This window comes from Mizuhopecten yessoensis, unplaced genomic scaffold, assembly GCF_002113885.1.
Source record: "Mizuhopecten yessoensis strain PY_sf001 unplaced genomic scaffold, ASM211388v2 scaffold716279, whole genome shotgun sequence".
Lineage (NCBI taxonomy): Eukaryota > Metazoa > Mollusca > Bivalvia > Pectinida > Pectinidae > Mizuhopecten > Mizuhopecten yessoensis.
This window is the reverse complement of record NW_018480037.1, coordinates 475,874-498,976: the sequence shown is the minus strand read 5'-3', so window position 1 is coordinate 498,976 and position 23,103 is coordinate 475,874. Positions and strand designations below refer to the sequence as shown.

The 23,103-nt window shown below is 36.7% G+C and overlaps 1 protein-coding gene across 1 annotated transcript in view; it reads left to right on the top strand.

The window, feature by feature from the left end:
- Window positions 1-23,103, top strand: part of LOC110442565 (myosin-I heavy chain-like) — a gene marked incomplete in the record, with an annotated part of 108,068 nt that overhangs the window by 68,294 nt on the left and 16,671 nt on the right. The window contains 15 exon segments of the mRNA XM_021486232.1: window positions 12,514-12,739; window positions 12,929-13,945; window positions 14,648-14,761; window positions 14,927-15,151; window positions 15,537-15,668; window positions 16,103-16,261; window positions 16,495-16,565; window positions 16,795-16,984; window positions 17,362-17,456; window positions 17,770-17,857; window positions 18,299-18,703; window positions 18,986-19,122; window positions 19,786-19,973; window positions 20,612-20,734; window positions 22,507-22,545. Coding sequence (XP_021341907.1) covers window positions 12,514-12,739; window positions 12,929-13,945; window positions 14,648-14,761; window positions 14,927-15,151; window positions 15,537-15,668; window positions 16,103-16,261; window positions 16,495-16,565; window positions 16,795-16,984; window positions 17,362-17,456; window positions 17,770-17,857; window positions 18,299-18,703; window positions 18,986-19,122; window positions 19,786-19,973; window positions 20,612-20,734; window positions 22,507-22,545 — 3,209 coding nt within the window.

Below are 23,103 nucleotides of genomic sequence, written 5' to 3'. Positions count from 1 at the left end.
CATATAAAATTTGAGAAAGATCCCTCTGGTACTTCTTGAGAAATAGCGATAACAAACTTTCACTATCAAAATCCAAAATGGCTGCCTGTCGGCCATGTTGTTTATCCGATCAGTCTCAAAAGTTGCCCTGCACAGCTAACGGCCAATGGGAACCTACATATAAAATTTGAGAAAGATCCCTCTGGTACTTCTTGAGAAATAGCGATAACAAACTTTCACTATCAAAATCCAAAATGGCTGCCTGTCGGCCATGTTGTTTATCCGATCAGTCTCAAAAGTTGCCCTGCACAGCTAAGGGCCAATGGGAACCTGCATATAAAATCTGAGAAAGATCCCTCTGGTACTTCTTGAGAAATACCGATAACAAGAATTGTTTACGGACGGACGACGGATGACGGACAATGGACGGACCACGGTCGCAGGGTGATTTGAATAGCCCACCATCAGATGATGGTGGGCTAAAAATGCAGTTGCCAGGCTGGAATTCGAACCCTGGACCCCAGAATCCCAGAACTCTAGACAAACACTCTTACCATTTGAGTTACCTGGTCAACAGGTTCGACCCAGTACAGTTCCACTATAGTATAATAAACAGCACCTCCATGACTATCGGAGGATGACACTACCAGGAGGACAGCATAATCACTGATTATAAATCCATCATGTATCAATGACTGGTTATATTTGTCCCAAACTTTTGTAGAGAAGTCTACATTCATGATACAATAAACATCATTTTCACATAGTTGTTTTGTATAGAGAAGGAACACTGGTAAAGTTAAAGTGTCATAGCTGGGGATCCAGCAGGGCTACAGAGACTGATTTAATTCTCCCACAACTACTATCGCTTTCCTCACTACCGACTCGTTGGATAAACCTGCTTTGAGTTGGTAACCATTTTTAGTTACCCACTAATGGGTAACATCCTGCACTTGATTTCATTGGTCAATCTTCTGATTAGGACATAAAATAGCATTGCTTTGCAACGTCATCTTCTTTTGTGATGTCCTAATTCATGGCAATTGTTTCCCCGATCAGAAAGAGGATTAATGTATTCCCAAAAGGAACATATGGTTTTCTTGATATAATATCTAAACATTGTCAGAGAAAAAGGTCCCCAAACTCGTGATGGTTGATTATCATGTTTATCTTACTGTTGTTTGTTAATTATGTTAATTTTGAAATTGTAAAAGACTTTATACAATTTGAAAATTGCCTATTTCAAGTTAGATAAACAAGAAAACCTACCATCACTCATTGAGGAAGCTCTGTATATCTACTAGTGGAATAAATGAGGACATATTTGTCTCGAAAACTCTAATACATTACATTGGTATGATACATTATATACAACTGAACGAGCATTTATCAGACAACAACATAGACACTACCACAATTAGATCTCATTCTGTACAATAAGCTTACAATTACTAGTATCCACTTTATAAATGAGCGATATTCCCCGGAGAAAAGTTTGGGACTGATGGGTTCTGTGTAGTGTACCTGGGAAATGATTACATTTATGTATTGACTATGTAGTCATTTAGTAAGTGATTTATTTAAATTATTTATAAGTGAATGGAACTGACAGGTTCCAGGAACCGCCTGGGACGTTGACATTTAGTGCTGTACATTTTTGCTGTAGGTTGGCTGATGTCAAGAGACTCAATGTTAGCTCCTGTACTGTAGTTCTTGTCTATGTATATACAAGGGAATATTATAAAGGACTTCATGCTTTAAGATCCCCTGCAAGATTCCATCCAGGCACACAAGAGTGATTAATACAAATTGATAAAACATGTTTAAAAACTAATGATAATTCTATGTTGGCACATGTATTGATTATATAGAGACAATGTAAAAATGGAATTGACCCCTATACTATAGCTGTATAAGGGACTCGAAGTTGGCCCCTCTGAGGCCCTTATCTGCAGTGGTGTCTATATGGAGTTTCTATTTTGGCCCCTGTGTCTCTATAAAGACTATGTTTACCCCTGTTCTGGGTCTGGATTTGTATATAAGGGACTCTGTTGGCCCCTCAGAGCCCCTTAAATGCAGTGTCGTATGTATAGAGTTTCTACTTTGGCCCCTTTGTCTATATACAGACTTTGGTGGCACCTATACTGTAACTATTTGTATATAAGGGACTCTATGTTGGCCCCTCAGGCCCTAACTGTATAGCTGTGCCCGAGATTCTATATTGGCCCTGTGCTGTATCTATTTGTATATAAGGGTGTCTATACTGTATCTATTTGTATATAAGGGACTCTTTACTGTAACTACAGTTTATTTGTATGTAAGGGACTCTATATTGGCCCCTCAGGCCCTAACTGTATAGCTGTGCCCAATATTCTATATTGGCCCTGTGCTGTATCTATTTGTATATAAGGGTGTCTATACTGTATCTATTTGTATATAAGGGACTCTTTACTGTATCTATTTGTATATAAGGGACTCTATGTTGGCCCCTCAGGCCCTAACTGTATAGCTGTGCCCGAGATTCTATATTGACCCTGTGCTGTAGCGGTAGATTGGGAGGTGGTATTTGAGAGGCAGTATCAGCATGAGCAGTTAAGCCTGTCTCTTACACAAGCCTAGGTACACAGCTCAGTGGCAGATCTGCACTGGAAACTATCCGTACACAGGTTGGTGCCATTTTACAAAACATATGGTTGTATTTGCAGTTGTTAAATTTGAAATGAAATATTACAATATGATTCATTGTTACAATAACAGTATCTTAAAGTCATTTTTCAAAGATTTTTTTCTTTTCTAATTTTTATTACCTTGTATATCAGTTATAGTCAGCCGAGCCATTTTGCAAGCTCTGATTTAAATGCAATTCTTTTTTTCTAAGAAGAATTTACTTAAGCATGGAAATGCCTACATTTGGCATTACTATTCAATAAATGTGTCAAATCGTAACGATAAATTCAAAGAAGTGTGCCAGTTTACTGTAGGCATTCAAATTGAATGCCAACTGAAAGCAGTTTACTACTTTATCTACCATTTTTGGAATGTTTCAATCTTGGAGAAAATGAAATTAACTGATTCAGCATCTAGTTAAAATTCCATTTGATTTCAATCATTGAACAACCTTTTTCCAGGGAGGGTCACTGGGTTACAACATCATGAATATGACGTCATAATAATGATGGTGTCAAAAATAAATGCCTTTTGAACTCGGAAGGGTTTATAGTGGAAATGCCACATGAAGGTAAATATTTGTCAATAACCTTTCGTGTGCTCCAGGCACCTGCATCTCAACACTTCATCACTGAAGCCTGTCATTACAGCTGGCTGTGCACGCTCATCATGTGCAACAGCGATCAAAATTATTGAGTGTCTGTCATTTCAATTATGGGAATTGCCAAACATTACACATCGTGTAAGTGTCCATGACTACCTGTCAGTATTTTCTTTGGATCGTCTTAGATTTTCTCAATCTGGTGAGTATCTTGACAACAAAATTTCAGGCTGGAAGATAAAAAAGTCCAAGACCTGATGTTGATAGCAGTATTGTATCTATACTACTATGCAATCCTATTTATTATGACCTGTATTTTGTTATAATAATTCTTATTAATTTTAACATTACAACATCATGAAGACAGTAATGCCACTAGAGTTGATGTATATAACTGATGTTTTGTGGTCGCATGTTGTCATGACAACATTAACAATGTAACAGTGTAACATTGGTGTTTTAAGGTCACTATGTCATAGTACAGTTTTATAGTTTACATTTTTAGGATCACAATGTTACTCTTGTGTAATCATTTAGTTTTAATGATGGCAATGTTGTTATGGTTACACTGCGTTTCACACTGGAAATGTTGCCAATTTGGGTCATGTTGCTGATGTTGTTATGGTTACAGTATTACATTGGTGGGTTACAGTAGCAATTTATGTCAAAACACCAATATGTGGTGATAGTCTTGTCCAGGTACAATACAGATACTATTTTATTTTGACAGTAGTGTTGTGATACTTACATACTAGTGTTCCTTATATATCAATGGAAAGTTCCCCTATCATTCAAAAATGTGGCAACTAATCTATCTCAAGGGCATGCTGTGATATAATAGTTATTAGCCTCTAACAAATAGCGGAATAAATACATAGATATTGTATTTACTATATTCATTTATTCATAGATTATATAATTCTTGGTCTGACAGATCATCACATCACCATGTCTGAAGGTCTATGATGAGTCCACTCAGGGATCTGGTTAGTCTGAGAAACTGTCTGGCCTTATAGGATGTCACTGGATGTCACTGGTGTAGCTAACATTCTCACAGTCTTAGGATTAATAAATGATTTTGTGATCCCTAAATCAGTTTGTTGAAAGGGAGTTAATAAATGATTTTGTGATTTAAATCAATAAGTTGAAGGTCATTCCCTCTATAAATCTGAAAAATTTAAATCAAACTATAAAGCTACTAATTATTGGTCAATACTTTTGATTGATTTCATCAACTTTTAAAATCTTCACTTCCTCAGTGTCAATAAACATACCGAAGTATCTCTGATATTTTAAATGATATAGTAAATGGTCAGTTAAATTTCCTTTAAGAAGTTTGCTAACACAAGCAATACCTTAACAAAATTTCCTGGAAGAAGCATTGTTCCTGTGGCCGAGTGCTAGTTTCCTGGACGAAGCATTGTTCCTGTGGCTGAGTGCTAGTTTCCTGGACGAAGCATTAATTGTTCCTGTGGCTGAGTGCTAGTTTCTACTTGGCATTAATATGTCCTTGAGATCTCACTATTACAAATAATCTTGATGACCTTGTCCTTCAAAAACACAGATTCCAATTGGATACGTATGCTGTATACAAACATCGTAAATCATGAATGAAATTGGCATCAATTGTAAGTTGTGTATGTACTTCTTAACAATCAATCATTCGTCTAGAAATGTTCACACAAAATCTCTCATTTATTTTCCTGCCAGATATATGGTAACTAGGTCATGGTCGGATGGATCTGCTCTACTCCTTTTATATTATTTTTTATTACAATCCAATATTTATGAATTGTGTCGGATCAGATCAAGGTTATAATCCTCATTGTGGTGATTGATAAGAAAAATACATTGATCTACTTGCCTCTATGGGCAGAGTTTCTGTCATGTTAGAAAAATGTCAAATGACCTTGTGCTAAATTTCTGTATTGTTATGTAATACCTCTAGAAGTAAACATGCTGAATTATTTACATTTAGGTGAAACTTTGGATGTTACGAAGGCTGGTTGTTAAGTTAAAACAATTCCTCATCATTGTTGGATAGATGTGAAACTGGGTGATAGCTCATTAAAAGGTCATTTTTAGAAGCTATATATCAATAACAACACACATTACATTTTAAAGCTGTTGATGTAAATAACTCACATTTGAGTTAAAAAAAACTCTGTAACTTTTGTCTGTTATTGTATTGAAGCATTGATTAATTGGTAGTTCTGAAGTATACCTATTGTTTAATATTTTTAATTGGGATTGGAGCAAGAGGTAGCATTGAAATGCCGGTCAATAAGTGGCATACAATGAGCCGTTGTTGTCATTAAAAAGAGTATTCATCTATTGTTGGCTTTGAAATGATGGTCTAGAAGTAACATCAAACTATTAATCTATTGGTGGCATTAAAAGGATGGTCTAGAAGTGTCATTGAAGTATTTATCTGTTGGTGTCATTGAAAGGATGGTCTAGAAGTGTCATTGAAGTGTTTATCTATAGGTGGTATTGAAGGGTTGGTGAACAAGTGTCATTGAAGTATTTATCTAAAGGTGGTATTAAAAGGGTGGTCTAGAAGTGTCATTGAAGTATTTATCTTTCTGGTAGCATTGAAAGGATGGTCTAGAAGTGTCATTGAAGTATTTATATATTGGTGGCATTAAAAGGATGGTCTAGAAGTGTCATTGAAGTATTTATATATTGTTGACATTGAAAGGATGTTCTAGAAGTGTCATTGAAGTATTTATCTATTGGTGACATTGAAAGGATGGTCTAGAAGTGTCATTGAAGTATTTATATATTGTTGACATTGAAAGGATGTTATAGAAGTGTCATTGAAGTATTTATCTATTGGTGACATTGAAAGGATGGTCTGGAAGTGTCATGGAAGTATTTATCTATTGGTGACATTGAAAGGATGTTCTAGAATTGTCATTGAAGTATTTATCTATTGGTGACATTGAAAGGATGGTCTAGAAGTGTCATTGAAGTAATTATCTATTGCCAGCATTGAAAGGATGATCTAGAAGTGTCATTGAAGTATTTATCTATTGGTGACATTGAAAGGATGGTCTAGAAGTGTCATTGAAGTGTTTATCTATTGGTGGTATTGAAGGGATGGTGAACAAGTGTCATTGGAGTATTTATCTGTTGTTGGCATTGAAAGGATGGTCTAGAAGTGTCATTGAAGTGTTTATCTATTGGTGGTATTGAAGGGATGGTGAACAAGTGTCATTGAAGTATTTATCTGTTGTTGGCATTGAAAGGATGGTCTAGAAGTGTCATTGAAGTGTTTATCTATTGGTGGTATTGAAGGGATGGTGAACAAGTGTCATTGAAGTATTTATCTTACTGGTGGCATTGAAAGGATGGTCTAGAAGTGTCATTGAAGTGTTTATCTATTGGTGGTATTGAAGGGATGGTGAACAAGTGTCATTGAAGTATTTAAATATTGGTTGCATTAAAAGGATGGTCTAGAAGTGTCATTGAAGTATCTATCTATTGCCAGCATTGAAAGGATGGTCTAGAAGTGTCATTGAAGTGTTTATCTATTGGTGGCATTAAAAGGATGGTCTCGAAGTGTCATTGAAGTATTTATCTTACTGGTGGCATTGAAAGGATGGTCTAGAAGTGTCATTGAAGTGTTTATCTATTGGTGGTATTGAAGGGATAGTGAAAAAGTGTCATTGAAGTATTTATCTGTTGTTGGCATTAAAAGGATGGTCTCGAAGTGTCATTGAAGTATTTATCTTACTGGTGGCATTGAAAGGATGGTCTAGAAGTGTCATTGAAGTGTTTATCTATTGGTGGTATTGAAGGGATAGTGAAAAAGTGTCATTGAAGTATTTATCTGTTGTTGGCATTAAAAGGATGGTCTCGAAGTGTCATTGAAGTATTTATCTTACTGGTGGCATTGAAAGGATGGTCTAGAAGTGTCATTGAAGTGTTTATCTATTGGTGGTATTGAAGGGATAGTGAAAAAGTGTCATTGAAGTATTTAACTATTGGTGGCATTAAAAGGATGGTTTAGAAGTGTCATTGAAGTATTTATCTTACTGGTGGCATTGAAAGGATGGTCTAGAAGTGTCATTGAAGTATTTATATATTGGTGGTATTGAAGGGATAGTGAAAAAGTGTCATTGAAGTATTTAACTATTGGTGGCATTAAAAGGATGGTTTAGAAGTGTCATTGAAGTATTTATCTTACTGGTGGCATTGAAAGGATGGTCTAGAAGTGTCATTGAAGTATTTATATATTGGAGGCATTGAAAGGATGGACTAGAAGTGGCATTGAAGTGTTTATCTATTGGTGGTATTGAAGGGATGGTCTAGAAGTGTCATTGAAGTATTTATCTATTGTGGCATTAAAAGGATGGTCTCGAAGTGTCATTGAAGTGTTTATCTATTGATGGTATTGAAGAGATTGTGAACAAGTGTCATTGAAGTATTTATCTTACTTGTGGCATTGAAAGGATGGTCTAGAAGTGTCATTGAAGTAATTATCTATTGCCAGCATTGAAAGGATGGTCTAGAAGTGTCTTACAAGTGTTTATCTATTGGTGGTATTAAAGGGATTGTGAAAAAGTTTCATTGAAGTGTTTATCTATTGGTGGCATTAAAAGGATGGTCTAGAAGTGTCATTGAAGTATTTATCTTACTGGTGGCATTGAAAGGATGGTCTAGAAGTGTCATTGAAGTGTTTATCTATTGGTGGCATTAAAAGGATGGTCTAGAAGGGTCATTGAAGTATTTATATATTGGTGGCATTTAAAGGATGGTCTAGAAGTGTCATTGAAGTATTTATCTATCGGTGGCATTAAAAGGATGTCACTGAATTATTAATCACGTTAACATTGAAATTAAAAAGGTGATTATAGGCAGTTCTGAAGTGTTTGTCTTTTGAGTGGCTCATGGTGGTCGGTCTTTTCATGCCACAAATTCACGCCACTGCAATAGGTGGCTCTTAAGTGTTTATTTATGGTACTGCATAGCATTTATTTCTCCAAATTGCCTTGCCTGTCAACAAGCCAGGGAATTTCCTCGTGCACTTTTCTTGTTAGTAACGGGCAGGATAAGCTTGCTCAGGCTTTAATAGCCATTACAGGCGGAGGATGAGGACTTGAACCGTGTTAACTGGCGTGAGGGGGTTGTGATAGTAGAACACATTACATTTTACAGACAGCAGAATCAATACGCCTTACACATGTAACAAATACACAACAGTCTTCTAATACAGTTTTCATTAATCAACTTTATGTTGTATTATACATGGCATATTGATCAAATTTATTCAAACTTGTTGAAAGTTCCTGGTCGTGTTTCCTTCTGTCTGTACATGTGTCAATAGGAATGTATGGCTCGTGTGTATTTGTCTTCAGCCTACTTTCACCAAGAGGTTTGGGTATTCCTAGGTTATTTGTTTTGATCCATTCATTCATGTCATCTATCACCATATGTCAATACCTGCAGTTATTTATTGTCAGGTTATCATCAATATTAGTGTTTGTTGATTCTCTAAGGGATTGACATTAACATTTCAGTATTTGTTTATTGTATCTTGACATAAATAAAGGAGAATATGCTTGGTCTTCATGGCTTAACTATTAAAGTCACTTTCATTAAACTATTAAAGTCACTTTCATTAAACTATTAAAGTCACTTTCATTAAACTCCAACTATCAAGGAAATTTGCTTTGGAACATATTGCACACTTTGGTTTCTGTATAAAATATAACCAGGTTAGTCAAGACGCTTTGGTTACTGTGAACAATGTAACCTGGTTAGTGAAGACACTTTGATTTCTGTGAACAATGTAACCTGGTTAGTGAAGACACTTTGATTTCCGTGAACAATGTAATCTGGTTAGTGAAGACACTTTGATTTCTGCGAACAATGTAACCTGGTTAGTGAAGACACTTTGATTTCTGTGAACAATATAACCTGGTTAGTGAAGATACTTTGGTTTCTGTGAACAATGTAACCTGGTTAGTGAAGACACTTTGATTTCTGTGAACATTGTAACCTGGTTAGTGAAGACACTTTGATTTCTATTTATCACATAATCGGCCTGTTATCCATTGAATTCGCTCTGTAATATTTTTACATATGTCACTAGTGTAATATACCCTGGAGCGTTTTTCATTGGCTGTGCCAGTCAGAAATTGATTGTAACGTCATAATATGAACAGTGACGTGACATCATAAATTGTGAATGGCGCAACAAAATTGCTGTCTCCGTTTGATTAAGCCCTCTACAATTTGGCTTTAAAACCTGTCAAAATGTAAGTTTTCTGAGTTATGTGATAAAAAGTATCTTAAATTTGTTTTCATTTCATATGAGCTTTTATAAAACTCGTCTTGAAGTTTCATAAATTCTCATATGAAGTGAAAACTCATTTAAGATCCTATATATACAATATAACCTGGTTAGTCAAGACACTTTGGTTTCTTTATACAATATAACCTTGTAAGTCCAGACACTTTGATTTCTGCAATGTAACCAGGTTAGTCAAGACACTTTGGTTTCTGTTCAGACCTGCACGGTTTAGAAACAGAAAAGTTCAGACCTAAACTGCTTAGAAACAGAAATTTTCCGATTTACAAGGTTTGGAAACAGAAATGTTCAGACTTACAGAAACAGAAATGTTCAGACTTACAGAAACAGAAATGTTCAATTTTACAAGGTTTAGAAACAGAAATGTTTAGATTTACAAGGTTTAGAAACAGAAATGTTTAGATTTACAAGGTTTAGAAACAGAAATGTTCAGATTTACAAGGTTTAGAAACAGTAATGTTCAGACCTACACGGTTTAGAAACAGAAATGTTCAGATTTACAAGGTTCAGCTTTGTTTTACCTCTTCCTTGACTGCCTATTGATTTGCCTACTACTATGAAATTAGGTGACATAGCCTTGTCATCAGTGAAGTGTTAGAGACATCCTAGCACTTATCTGTAAACAGTCTGCTATTACCTCTACTCTCAGGCAATTAGTGAAACTTTCATGAGCTGATAATGATCTGCTCTTACAGCAATGTTTTTTAAACACCTTTTATGGTGTGATGTTATTTGATTTGAAAGCGTGACAGCTATCCCAAGGGAAATAATGATGTCTGTTTTCTGCAGAAACACAAGTTCGGTAAGGTTTCTGCTGATAAATCTTACAAAGCATATTAAGTTAATGATTATGTGCTATCCACACATCTTTCTTCGCCAGACATCTTTGAATCAACATGGAAAATTACTGCCAAATTGGATCTTGTATTTTTCCTCATCTTCAAATGAGATTGTCAGGGAACTCCATATTTGACTTCACATGCATTCAGTCAAATATTTATTTAAAACAGCAAATTTAATATGGCATCATTTTGTATAAACTATTTTCAAAACTGTAGAGTGCTTTAATTTGGCAGGATAAAAAAATGTTCTAGTTCTGTTTCTGGAAAATTTGCACAACATGTAATAATCAATAGCTCTTATAAACTCTATAGGAATGGCAAGTAAGTAGTCGGGTTTTCAGATTTGTTTCAGGCTGCAAATATGGTGAAAATAAACCTGAGTGAAATATAAATATTCGCAGTAATAAATTTGCATGTCAGTGTTAAAGTAGATGGTTTCATGTATAGATCATGTTCATGTCTGTCTTCATCAAATCACAGAAGGACACACTTTATATTGGATTATTCCCTTTCTTTTATATATACAGTTAAAGTATGACTTGGGGGATATTCTAGTATATATACAGTTTAAAGTATGGGCTTGAGGGATATTCTAGTATATATACAGATAAAGTATGGGCTTGAGGGATATTCTAGTATATATACAGATAAAGTATGGGCTTGAGGGATATTCTAGTATATATACAGATAAAGTATGGGCTTGAGGGATATTCTAGTATATATACAGATAAAGTATGGGCTTGAGGGATATTCTAGTATATATACAGATGAAGTATGGGCTTGAGGGATATTCTAGTATATATACAGATAAAGTATGGGCTTGAGGGATATTCTAGTATATATACAGATAAAGTATGGGCTTGAGAGATATAGCAAGTGTCTGGTTCCCAGCTGGGACATGTTTATTTCCCTGAGGCTTACAGATATCTTGGATATCAGATATCAGGTCACCAGGTATCAGAAACTTGCTAAGCCTAAAATACTACCATACTTTAACCTTTTTATTATACTGAAAAGAAAAGCCCTTTTTATTTGTTCTGAAAACCTTTCTGCTCTTTCAATATTGTCTTTGCCTGATCTCACAACCAATAATAACAAGAAGGGGATCAAGTCAGTACAAGTTTTACCTACCTCTTACCTGATTGACTTTGTCATTTTCTTGAGAAATTGCAAAGGCTAATGAGGAAGTTAGTCTTCAGGGGTGTTATAGTTTTCAGACTAGCACGTGCACACAGCTAATAGAGGATTGGTCAGTGTCAGGCAGGATAAAGTTAACTTAACAAGACACTTCCAATATGAAGTAGTGCTTTATTAATATTGATATGAACATAGAATAAAAAAGACAACACAATTTGAATAAAGAAGACAACACAATTTGGAGCCTGATAATCAGTAGATGTTTACTTGGTCAACATGTTTCATCCATTGTCAGAATAATTGTTGAATTTTAGAAAACCTGCCTGAAATACAATTTTGTATTTAGATATTTGATATTGATAGAATTTCAGAAAACCTGCATGAAATACAATTTTGAACTTAGATATTTTATATTGGTAGAATTCTAGAAAACCTGCCTGAAATACAATTTTGTACTAAGATATTTGATATTGTTAGAGTTTTAGAAAATCTGTCTTTAGCATAATTTTGTAGATCAGATATTTGATCATAGATAGAATTTTAGAAAACCTGCTTAAAGAGTGGTTTTGTATTTGTGGAACCTTGTAAATCTTTCTAAAAGTATTGCTGTTGCAAGATTGTCATCTTTTGTGTGATCAGCAAGTCTTCCTACACGAAATTCATAGGAATTTAACATAGGAATGAGAATCTAAATTGAGCAGTGTGAATTGCTCCGTAAGACTTTAAAGTCTGTTACTAGCTGTCTTGAAATAAGTGTTTAAAACCGTGAGAACAATAAATTATCAAGGTTCCATGATTGCACGAAAAGATAGATTCTAGGTTGTCTTGTGTTCTTTTTGGTCAATGTCCAATAGTTAATGTATTAACAAGTGGTTTTTATCTCATAATTTTTTTAAAATCTAGACTTAAGTGTGATCAAAGTGTGGTAGATCTGTGTTTTACTAAGACTGTACTTTGGACCTTTACAGAGCCTCCCAGTCAGAGTTGGACTCCTTGACCAGTCTAATAGGGTCTATGTGGACACATTTCAACCCACCAGTGTCACCGACAAATCTCAACCTTGATGATATGTTCAGCTTTCTCCAGGAGGAAAAACACGAAAACAACAAAGACTCCAAAGGATCTACACAACAAGCCCTTGATCAAATCAACGAAGAGTTTGAGCTTCTTAACGACCTGCTAACAGAGGACATGGTAAATACTTAGCATTGAAAATCTCTGCCTGCCTTTCCTTTTATCCTGTTTTGTATTGGATGTAGAAATTTTATATTTGTTATAACAAAGAAAGTTGATTTCAAATAAAAACTGCAGTTATGTGAGTGAAGCACCAGTTTTAAGGTTATAGTTGTGAATTGTTTGTTTAAAACTATGTATTTACTTCAGGAGAAGAATGAGGAAGACAGGAAAAAACAGGAGACAGACATTTTGGAGGACTTGGACCGCATTGTAAATGGTCAGGACCTGCCGCCACCTCCACCAGAGATGCAAGAGTCCATCTACGAAGAGCTGCCTCTCCCACCTTTTGAAGACTTACCTCCTCCACCAGCTATGACAGACTCTGTAGGCCCCATAATTCCTCCACCTCCACCTATCCCTGCACCTCTTCCCCCCTGCAGGACATCTTCTCGCAGTTCCACAGGTCCCATTTCTCCACGCTCACTTCCCCCAGAAATTTCTATCCCACCTCCGCCACCACTGGAGGATGACTATATACCAGCCCATCCTCCGCCACCCCCTGTGCCATCAGGAGGGGGAGGTCCTCTGCCCCCTCCCCCACCTACATGCCCACCACCCTCATTACCCTTACAGACATCACCACGCCCTCCTTCATCACTGTCGATTGCCACACCCACATCAGAAACATTTGAGTCCCTTTCTTCATATGATGACAATATGTCAGAAATTCTTGAAATGCAAAATGTTTTATCACAATTTGAAAAAGGTGTTGATACACCCCCAATCAAACGTCCTCCAATACTACCCCCACCTCCCACAATTCCTGCCCCACCTCCACCTCCAGAGGCAGTGACAGCCAGAGTGACCAAGCGTCCACCATCTATAGACCTTAAGACTGGACGCAAGTCATCAGAACTTCCGCCAACATATGTAGAGGTCTTGTCACCAACAACCGAACGAAAACTTCATCGTATGTTGTCTGACAAATCAGAAGATGGTGCAGGTCCACCATCACACCATCCACAACAAAGAGTGCCACCTATTGCCAGACAACTTCCTAATGGGGAGATTACTCCAACCACACCAGTCAAAGAAAATGGCTTCTTAGCAGAGGATTACTTCTATGATATTCAGGAATTTGCCAACAAGTATTTCAATGACCATGTGAAGGATGTAGGTGGTACCATCATGAAAAGTCTGCGCAAGAAGAGACATTCAGCTGAAGTAAGTTCTTTGCATTAACTGCACAAATATAACCCTAGGGTATAAAGATATGATGTCATTGGGTCTTGTTAGCCTGAGTAGCTCAGAATAGAAATTCTCAAATACAAGAATGCTATATAAATAATCCAGAATTAAAAGGAAGATAATTCTGTCTAGAATGTTGTTATGATAGTTGTTATGTAATTTTATACAAATATAAAATCTATGAGTGGATAATTAGTTCCCACCAGCAATAACAGAGGAGAGTTAAGGTTGGCTCTCTGTCTGTTCGTCTATGCCACACTTTGTCATATCTCAACTACTGTGTTACCTACAATTGCCTAATTCTGCAAGTAAATACCTCTTGTGATACCTACTTAAATTAGGTATTGTGGGCCGCTATCTATAGTTATGGTCCTTTGTTTATCGTGAATCACTTTATCCAGTGCATATCTCATATAATCTGTCTGCTACAGTTGTCACATTTTTCATGTGAGTACCTCTTGTGAGGTTTGAGTGTTACATATTAATATTGGGTCTTTTGTCCCGTTTTATACAGAGGTTTGGGACTATGGATTACTTAAATTACTGTACTTATTACCTAAGGAAGCATATTTATACATATTTGTCAGTATATGATAGTATTTTGTCTGTTGCTGTTCTTGTTTTACTTGAAGCGATGATGCTGTAGGTGTTTTACATGATGTTGTTCCAATGTTTTAGGATCTGGTGAGTAAGGAGGAGATGCTGTCCTTCCATAAAACAGGGGTGATTCCCACGTCACATGTCCACCTCCATGACCCAGAGAACATTCACCAGGCCTGCCTGATCTTCAAGGTAATTACACAGACCATATATCAGTCTAAATCAAATACCAGACCCATCTCAGCAGGTATCAAAGTTACCTCACTGTATCCAAATTAATACAATAAATTGTCGATACAACATCTCGTCCTATTTACTTAAGGAGTATTTTTGAAAGTGTTGTAAAAATAATTTCAGGACATCACAGAGTATATCAAGGATGAGATTAAGGACACCAATGCGCTGACCGTTGTCCAGAACATGATCAAAGCTGGTTTGGAGAGGATAGAACTTCGGGACGAGATTCTGTGTCAGATCATCAGACAGATAAACCAGAACCCAGACAGAGGCTGGCTCATACAGGCCTGGGTGTTATTATGTCTGAGTACAGCCGCATTCTCTCCCAGTAAAACACTCCACAAGGTGAGTACACAGGCTGGGTCTTAGAGGCTGGGGGTTACTTTATCCTAGTACAGTTGCATAATTTCCTTGTAAATTCCTCCTCAAATGTGAGTACCAGTACTGTTCTCATAAGCCTGGATTTCCCCCAACAAGACCTTGCACAGGGTAAGTCTTACTCCTTGAGCAAGATTACTTGGTATATGGTTTTAACATTAATATAACTTTTTGGCTATTTTATGTCATGTTTTGTATCTTTCTCACTCCTAACAGAAATCACTGCCCCGCAATGAAAATGCAACAGGTTGTATAAATTTAGTCTGATATGACAAATATCTGCATCCAACTATTATGCGCTGTGTTTGCCCTTTATCATTTCTTTTAGTATGTGCTAATTTTTTTACCACAGTACATCCTGTGTTACGTGAAGAGGATCTGTAGTGACAGTATAGTGGGGAAGTTCGCTCTACAATGTCACAGACATCTGACTGTACCCCGAGCCATGGCCCGCAAGTTCCCACCGTCGACGGCAGAAATCATGGCGAGTATTTGGTTATTTGCACAGTTTATGATTACTATTAAAATAACATTGCGGTTTCTAGATTGAATGGTACAGCATAGGACATTGTTATTTGTCTAAGGAAGTGTCTCAGTGTATTGCAATAGGAATTTCTGGTGAACATTTGATGACATATCTTAAATCATCAAGATGATTATTACAAATGTTATATGGTGTAGTTACAAGATTGTAATGTGGTGGCATGTGATGGCATGAATGTCTGCCAAGTGCTGCTTCCGATGCACAAAACATGTTTTCAATTAATCTGTTTAAAGAAAGTGCAATTTTATGGATATGATATATGATGATAAATTGTATAAGAATTGTATTGTGAAGCAATTATACTTGGTGTTATAGAGTGTATATCTCACCTTAAGGGTCTTGTAATATGACGAGACAATGGTATTGTGTTACAGAGTGTACAGAACCTGAGTCCCCTGGTATGTAAGGTTTATTTTATGGATGGGAAGACGAAGGGCATCACCATCATGCCTTGCGACACAACTCTGGAGGTGTTGGATAACGTGGCAAGGAAGATCGGTTTGCGAGCCGTGGAGGGTTGGGCCTTGTATGAGGTATGTACACACAGGTTTTATAACAATCCTTTAAGTTTTATTTTTGAACTCTTGGTAACGTTAAAACTTGTCTTGCTTAACTGTCAAAAATTAAAGGTGTAACAACTGTGTTTGATGGGATTTACGACAAGAATCCAAAACATGATATTTTTACATATTCATTTTTCTCCCTTGCAGACTCAAAATGCCCTACAAACCTAACCCTATTTGAGAAATGCTGATTATATTTACAGGTAACCAGTGACTATGAGAGGTACATCAAGGGCTATGAATATATAGCAGATGTCCTGGCTCAATGGGAAATGTAAGTAACATTATCTATGGCAAGTATATGCAATTTGTTTCCAAAGTGTTGCATTTGGCATTGGTAGTAAAGTGGGAATATTTTGGAATGTTGTGACATTGAAAATTAATAGTATTCAAATAAAAGTCCAGATGCATAGGTTGTGGTTCTGGGGTATTTTGTGACCCTTTAAACTTTCAGTTAAGAAGTATAAGTAAATAATAAAATAAAATTGTTTTCTCATTGGTAGACATGAAAGAATGTCCTCTATCCCTAAGAAGTATGAAACTATGTCTAAGAAAGGACCAAAAATGGCAATAGGAGGCTCTGATGCCAGGTTGGTGTTCCGCAAACGTGTTTACAAGCATATCCATGACATTCCAAACGACCCTGTGGAGTACCGCCTGCTGTATGCAGAAGCTGTCAACAAAGTGATACGGGTAGGTACATAGGGTAGGAAGTCAACAGATGGAATACAGTTTTACAAAAGTACATATCTTAAATAAATGGGAACGAAAGACTTGTTTGTGGTACATATAATTCTCTGTCTTGCTAGACAAGCAGAATTTACTATGTTTTAATGTTTTACCTTATTTTAAACTTCTAATATACAATTTCCAATAGAAAAGATTTGTGGCAGTTTTTAATTGTACATGGATTAAGGTCGCCTTCTAGCATCGAGCTAGAGGGAATTTTCCTTTAGTTCAGTAGTAGAGCGTCCGACTAGGAACCTGGAGATCGAGGGTTCGTTCCCCGGTGGAAGCACACTTTTCTCTTTCCTGTTACAGATTATTGATTCAACTTTTTTTGTTCTCAGGACGAGTTCCCTGTGTCAGACAAGGTGGCCCTACAGCTGGCAGGCCTTCAGGCCCAGGTGGTGTGTGGGGAGTATGAGGAGGGCAAGGACTCCAGGTATATACATGACTTACCGTCCTAGTCGTCTTCCTACTTCAATGTAGGACCCTATTTTGTCTAGATATTTTCTATCTGATAGAGCTTCTAGAAACCTATATCTTGAGCAGCTATATTGTCTTCTACTATACAAGTAGTAAATATTGATTCACTGTTAAATGTTTTTGTATCTTAAAGCACGGACTTAGATAGCAGGGCTCTAATCTAATTCCATGCTTCAAGTGATAATTTATAAATTAATTCAGAATTTACATTGAGCCTGCAGTAATATTTTGAATGTTGTACCCCCCTGACCCAAGGCTTGCTGTTACAGGTATTTGGAGGTAGAGCAGTACCTGTGTGAGAGAATCCTTAACTTACCTGGGCGTGACTGGTGCGAGGAGGTGGCCGCTGCACACAGAGTATGTATCTCCATAAACTACCACCTGTTAACTGTTTAATCTTTGTTTTATGTATTCTTCCTTATAATTATTTATACTGGAGGAAAAATTGTACGTTTATGTATACTGTTTCCTCAGTAATTTTTGTTTAACTTGACTGAAACTCACTACAGTGCTCAACATTAATAGACCTGAGGATACCATATCAGAGGTATTGTCGTTGTAGATTTTCATGTAATATGCAGATGCTTATGTGTTTTACATGCGTTTTCCATCACAAGGAAACTGAAAACATAGAACTTGAAATAGACTGACAATATTGTTCCCAGTACAAAGTACAACTTTGAATGTATTTCATTGCCATAATTTCTATGGGATCGGACAAAAGTTTGCAAAACCTTTAAAGCGACTTTCTCTGAATAGTATAGATACCTTGCTGACATGTTGTTTGTGACCTTGCAGCACTTCGGGCGAGGCAAGACAGAGCTGGAAGCCCAGGTGTGGTACATCACCTGCGTCAAACAGTTCCCGCTCTACGGCTGTACGCTCTTCCCCATCGTACACAAGGGACTCTGGTCACACACAAGCGATTCCATCCTCGCGATCAACATGGATGGTATCAAGTTCGTCAAGGCCAAGGACAAATCAGTCATTCACGCATTTAAATACTCTGACATTGAAACCATCATCATCGACCCCAATGACAATTACATCACGTTAGAACTAAAGAGTGCTATCGAGGGGGAATGCCAACAAAGGTGTTTTGTGTTTGAGACCAATCAAAAGGAAGACATCGGTCACCTGATTGCAAGTTATTCTCCAAACCATGCATCTTGGCTTAGGCCAGAGTACGAGAGCTTGAAAAGGGTAAGTAACCTAAACAAAGGATGTCTAAACCTCAACAGAGTTCCATAAACGCTACCATAAGAAGTTTTTGTGCCATAAATACTTCCTATTATTTGTTTTCTATAGGTGTTTAAGATGTGGAATATGAAGGAAATTTTCTATACCATATTCATAATCTATTACCATTGTGTGACCTATTTCTGTTTCCCAGTCTCAGATGACCTTGACACTAAGTTGTTTGACCTATTTCTGTGTTACTGTCCGAGATGCCCCTACTTATATTGTGTGTCATCTGTACTACAGTCTAAGCTGACAGACGAGGAGAAGCTGAAGCTGTATGAGGAGTTAGTGCGGTGTAGACGACAGCTGTTTGACAGCCGACTGTTACACCGTCCCATGCATTCCAGTAGTACTGGCTTCCTTAGACAGTCCATCAGGAAGTAAGTACACATCAATAGTAACACTTGTTCTTCAATTTAGTATATCAAGACAGGTATTGCCTGTAACATTCCTAGTTGAAGTATTAATTTTTAGATTAAGCCATTAAGCTATAATACACTCGAAAAAATTTAATTGACTACTTTAATTTCCGGTTTGGCCCTAAATGTGTGAGGTGCATTCTTAACCAGTTATGTCAAATAATCTGTTTCTGTTTCTTCAAATCTCAACAGGAGATAATAAGGGTAGACTATAACTTACTACCTGGTACATTATTAGCTGGAAGATGCTTGCTCTGTGCATTCGTGCCATTCGTCTAATGGATAAATGAACTAATTTGTAGTGAAGTGGATGTAAAACGAATTGTACCAAAAATGTCAGTCTTGTAGCTGTAACCCATGTTATGAACAGAAATCAATACAAATGTGACAAATGAGGTATTAGCTTTATTGCAAGATTTAAATGGGAGAGATGTTTTTGTAGAGAACTATTTGAAAGTACTAGAAAAGTATGAAATGTTTGTGTCAAGAAACTTTCAGAAATACTCGGGATGTTTGAAATGTTTCTGTAGGGAAACATTTATGATGATTACAGATATCAGACTGTATAAAGTACAGCAGTTTGTTTGTTTATGGTATTATATATCATGAATTGCGTAATTGTAGGCTGACCAAGTCTAAACTGGACCGTCTGAAGAGTTCCTCCATGTCGAATCACTTTGATGTGAGCTACTGGTCATACAATAAGACAGCACCAAAACAGCCACTCACAGTGATCACTGAGCCTGTCATAGAGGAGCTAGCCGTCAAAATGTTTAACTCTATCCTTATCTTCTCCGGCCTGGAGGAGACCGGTGCGTATCCCTCTATACTGTTTATGTCTGGCTATAAAACTCACTGTGAACACACTTATAGCAGAATCATATTATTGTCCTCGGCAAAAAAATGCCTCATGAATAAATCAATCTCTTATAACAAATTATGTCTGGCTATAAAACTCACTGTGAACACACTTATAAATTCTAGTCCTATTATTGTCCCCTAGCAAAGAATTGTCTCATGAATAAATAAATCTCATATAACAAATTATGTCTCAGTAGCTAGTTTCTTATGTCTCTAGATGTTCTTTATAAACATGGTTTACTGTAACTGGTAATCATAACGTTACACCATTAACATTGACAAATGTCAACAGTCTGTTGGTATGTAGTAAAACCCCAATATTGTGTCCCTCACTTTCCTTGCAAACTCAATTACCGCAAACGTATCTCAAGGTCCCTGTTTCCTTTTAACGTCTCCCATGATGTAATGCCAAACACCTTTATAACGTAAATTTTGCTGTACAAATGGTTTTATAACTTCATTATGTAAAGTAATCAATATGTTGTGTTTGTATAGTGTTTTGTAAACATCCATCTGTATATGTTGATCATTTAACCTGAAAATAATTACTGGTACTTTAGTCAGTTTTTTGTCTCTTCTTACAAAACAGAAAAAGAAGAAAAGCCAGACTACTATGGGATGGTACAGAGATTGATGCAAAAATGCCTAGAAAATGACCAGTTATGTAATGAATTTTTCCTGCAGCTGGTGAAACAGACTACAGATCATCCAGGTAAGGTTTTCACGATACTGGGATTCTCATGACTGGGAATGTCCCAGGCTGCACAACTGGTGTCTTTTACAGCTGGGGATATCCCAAGCCTCACTATGAGTATCCGTCATGGCTGGGGATATCCCAAGCCTCACTATGAGTTTCCAAAAAGGCAGGGAATGCCCCAAGCCTCATTATGGGTTCATGTCATTACATGTTACTGCCAGGGATGTCCAAGGCCTCACTTTGAATTTCCATTATGTTGTATCTTTCTTAGCTGAGGACATCCTAGGCCTCAGTGTGGTATATCTGTCCTGTTTGTGTCTATATCCTTATCTAGCTATACCATACTTATTGGGGGTAAGCCCACTCATATTAATGGTTAGAGATCACTTATGTATAATAGTTTACGCAAATATATCCTTGGCTGTACAGAAGTTTAACTTTTAGAATTTTAATATCGACTCATTTGATGTTCTTTGCTGAATGACTGAATAAAAACGTATCGTTGAAGATATCCAAAACGTTTCCAAAGCTATTGGTTAAAACTTATGGTATTTATGACCTTACTGGTTTGTTCCTGTCACGATAAACCATGGAATTTCTTTATTGAATCAAATGTACTGTGAGAACATGGCAGCAGGGAGATAATACAGAGCTAGCTAGTACTGAGATTATTACAAGGTACTGGTATATACACTTTCATATAGCAGTCACAAGGTTGCTCTGTAAGGTGTAAAATTCATTGTGATGCATTCACAGTTAGTGTTGGTGCTTATTTGAGGGTCATACAGACAATAAGTTCAGATTAAGCTACAATGTGAGTTGTTATTTGGTTAGAGCTGTGTGGCAGGCACCTGGAACACAGTGTAGTGTTGTCAACACATATCTTACAGAGGTTTGAAATTAATATTCTGAAATCTGTATATTTACAGAAATATGCAACCAGACATTGAATCGTTAATTAGAGTCTTAAATGTACAGAGATTTGAAAGTGGTAATGTCGGTGCAAATCTTCGATATTTAAACATACGGTAATATTGAGTATTGTCAATGCAAAATCTTACAGAGAGTTTGACATGGTAATGTAAAAGTGAAGCAGAATTTTATGTATCTTAACAGACTATGATAGAAAGTATTATATAAATCCACAGGTTTTCTGTCTCTATCTTATATTATGTTTGCTTCCATCTTGAATCCTATGATTTAATGTTAAGGGTGGGTGTTTCCCTTACAGGCATGGGCTTATTACCCGATACTTATGGTATTTACACAAGCATGGGACGTCATGTGATGTTGTCCTCTGAATGTTGTCATGTTATATGTTGTTCTGTGCACAATAATTATAACCACTGTTAAATAATTTGCATGTATCCTCTCCTATAATAAAAACTCCTGATAAAGATAGCACTCAGTGTTTTTACTGGATATTGCAGCATGCTGCATGTATATTTGTAAAAGTGAACATTGTAAATGTATTTCATTAACAAACAATAAAAAAAAAAATGACACTTGGTATCATGTGTCTAGAAACAAAACATTGCCTATGAAATGGACAGTTTTTGTGCCCATAGGATGGACGGTTTTGTGCCTTAATGCACTGAAATCCTACTCGGATGACATCTAGAAAACAGAACCATAACAAAATTGAGGAAATACAATATTTGTTACATGTTGTGTAGATGGTGTGATGATAAGCATGTAAATCCATGTTTGTTGTGTAGCAGTAGATCCTAGCTGTATTGTTGTAGGTGCATGATGTGTATATTTTTGAATGTGTTGTTTATTGGCAGGCAAAGGGTATGATCGGTACAAAGTTGTTACTCCTGTTGGTAAGGCTAAATCATCACTGCTAGCTATGGCTACTGGATACTGCGCTTTTGGAAATGTATCATCCAGCCAGCACAAGGTTGGAAACACATGCGAACCCTGTACGTAGTGCTATACTCGCTTTGTAGATTAGCCACATTTGCCACGCTGGTTCCTTGGCGAGGTCATACACTAACAATGGATGACTGTGGGTATGGTTCAAGTTTTTCAAAACATGGGAAATGTTTAAGCATTAATGACATGCACAGAAAAGATGTCCCTATAATCATATATACATAGAACACTTTTTAAGACAATAACATATCTCCCCTTCCTGTAACAAGGGTGAAGACAATACCATATATCCCCTTCCTGTAACTAGGGTGAAGACAATAACATATCTCCCCTTCCTGTAACTAGGGTGAAGACAATAACATATCTCCCTTCCTGTAACTAGGGTGAAGACAGTAACATATCTCCCCTTCCTGTAACTAGGGTGAAGACAATACCATAAATCCCCTTCCTGTAACTAGGGTGAAGACAATAACATATCTCCCCTTCCTGTAACTAGGGTGAAGACA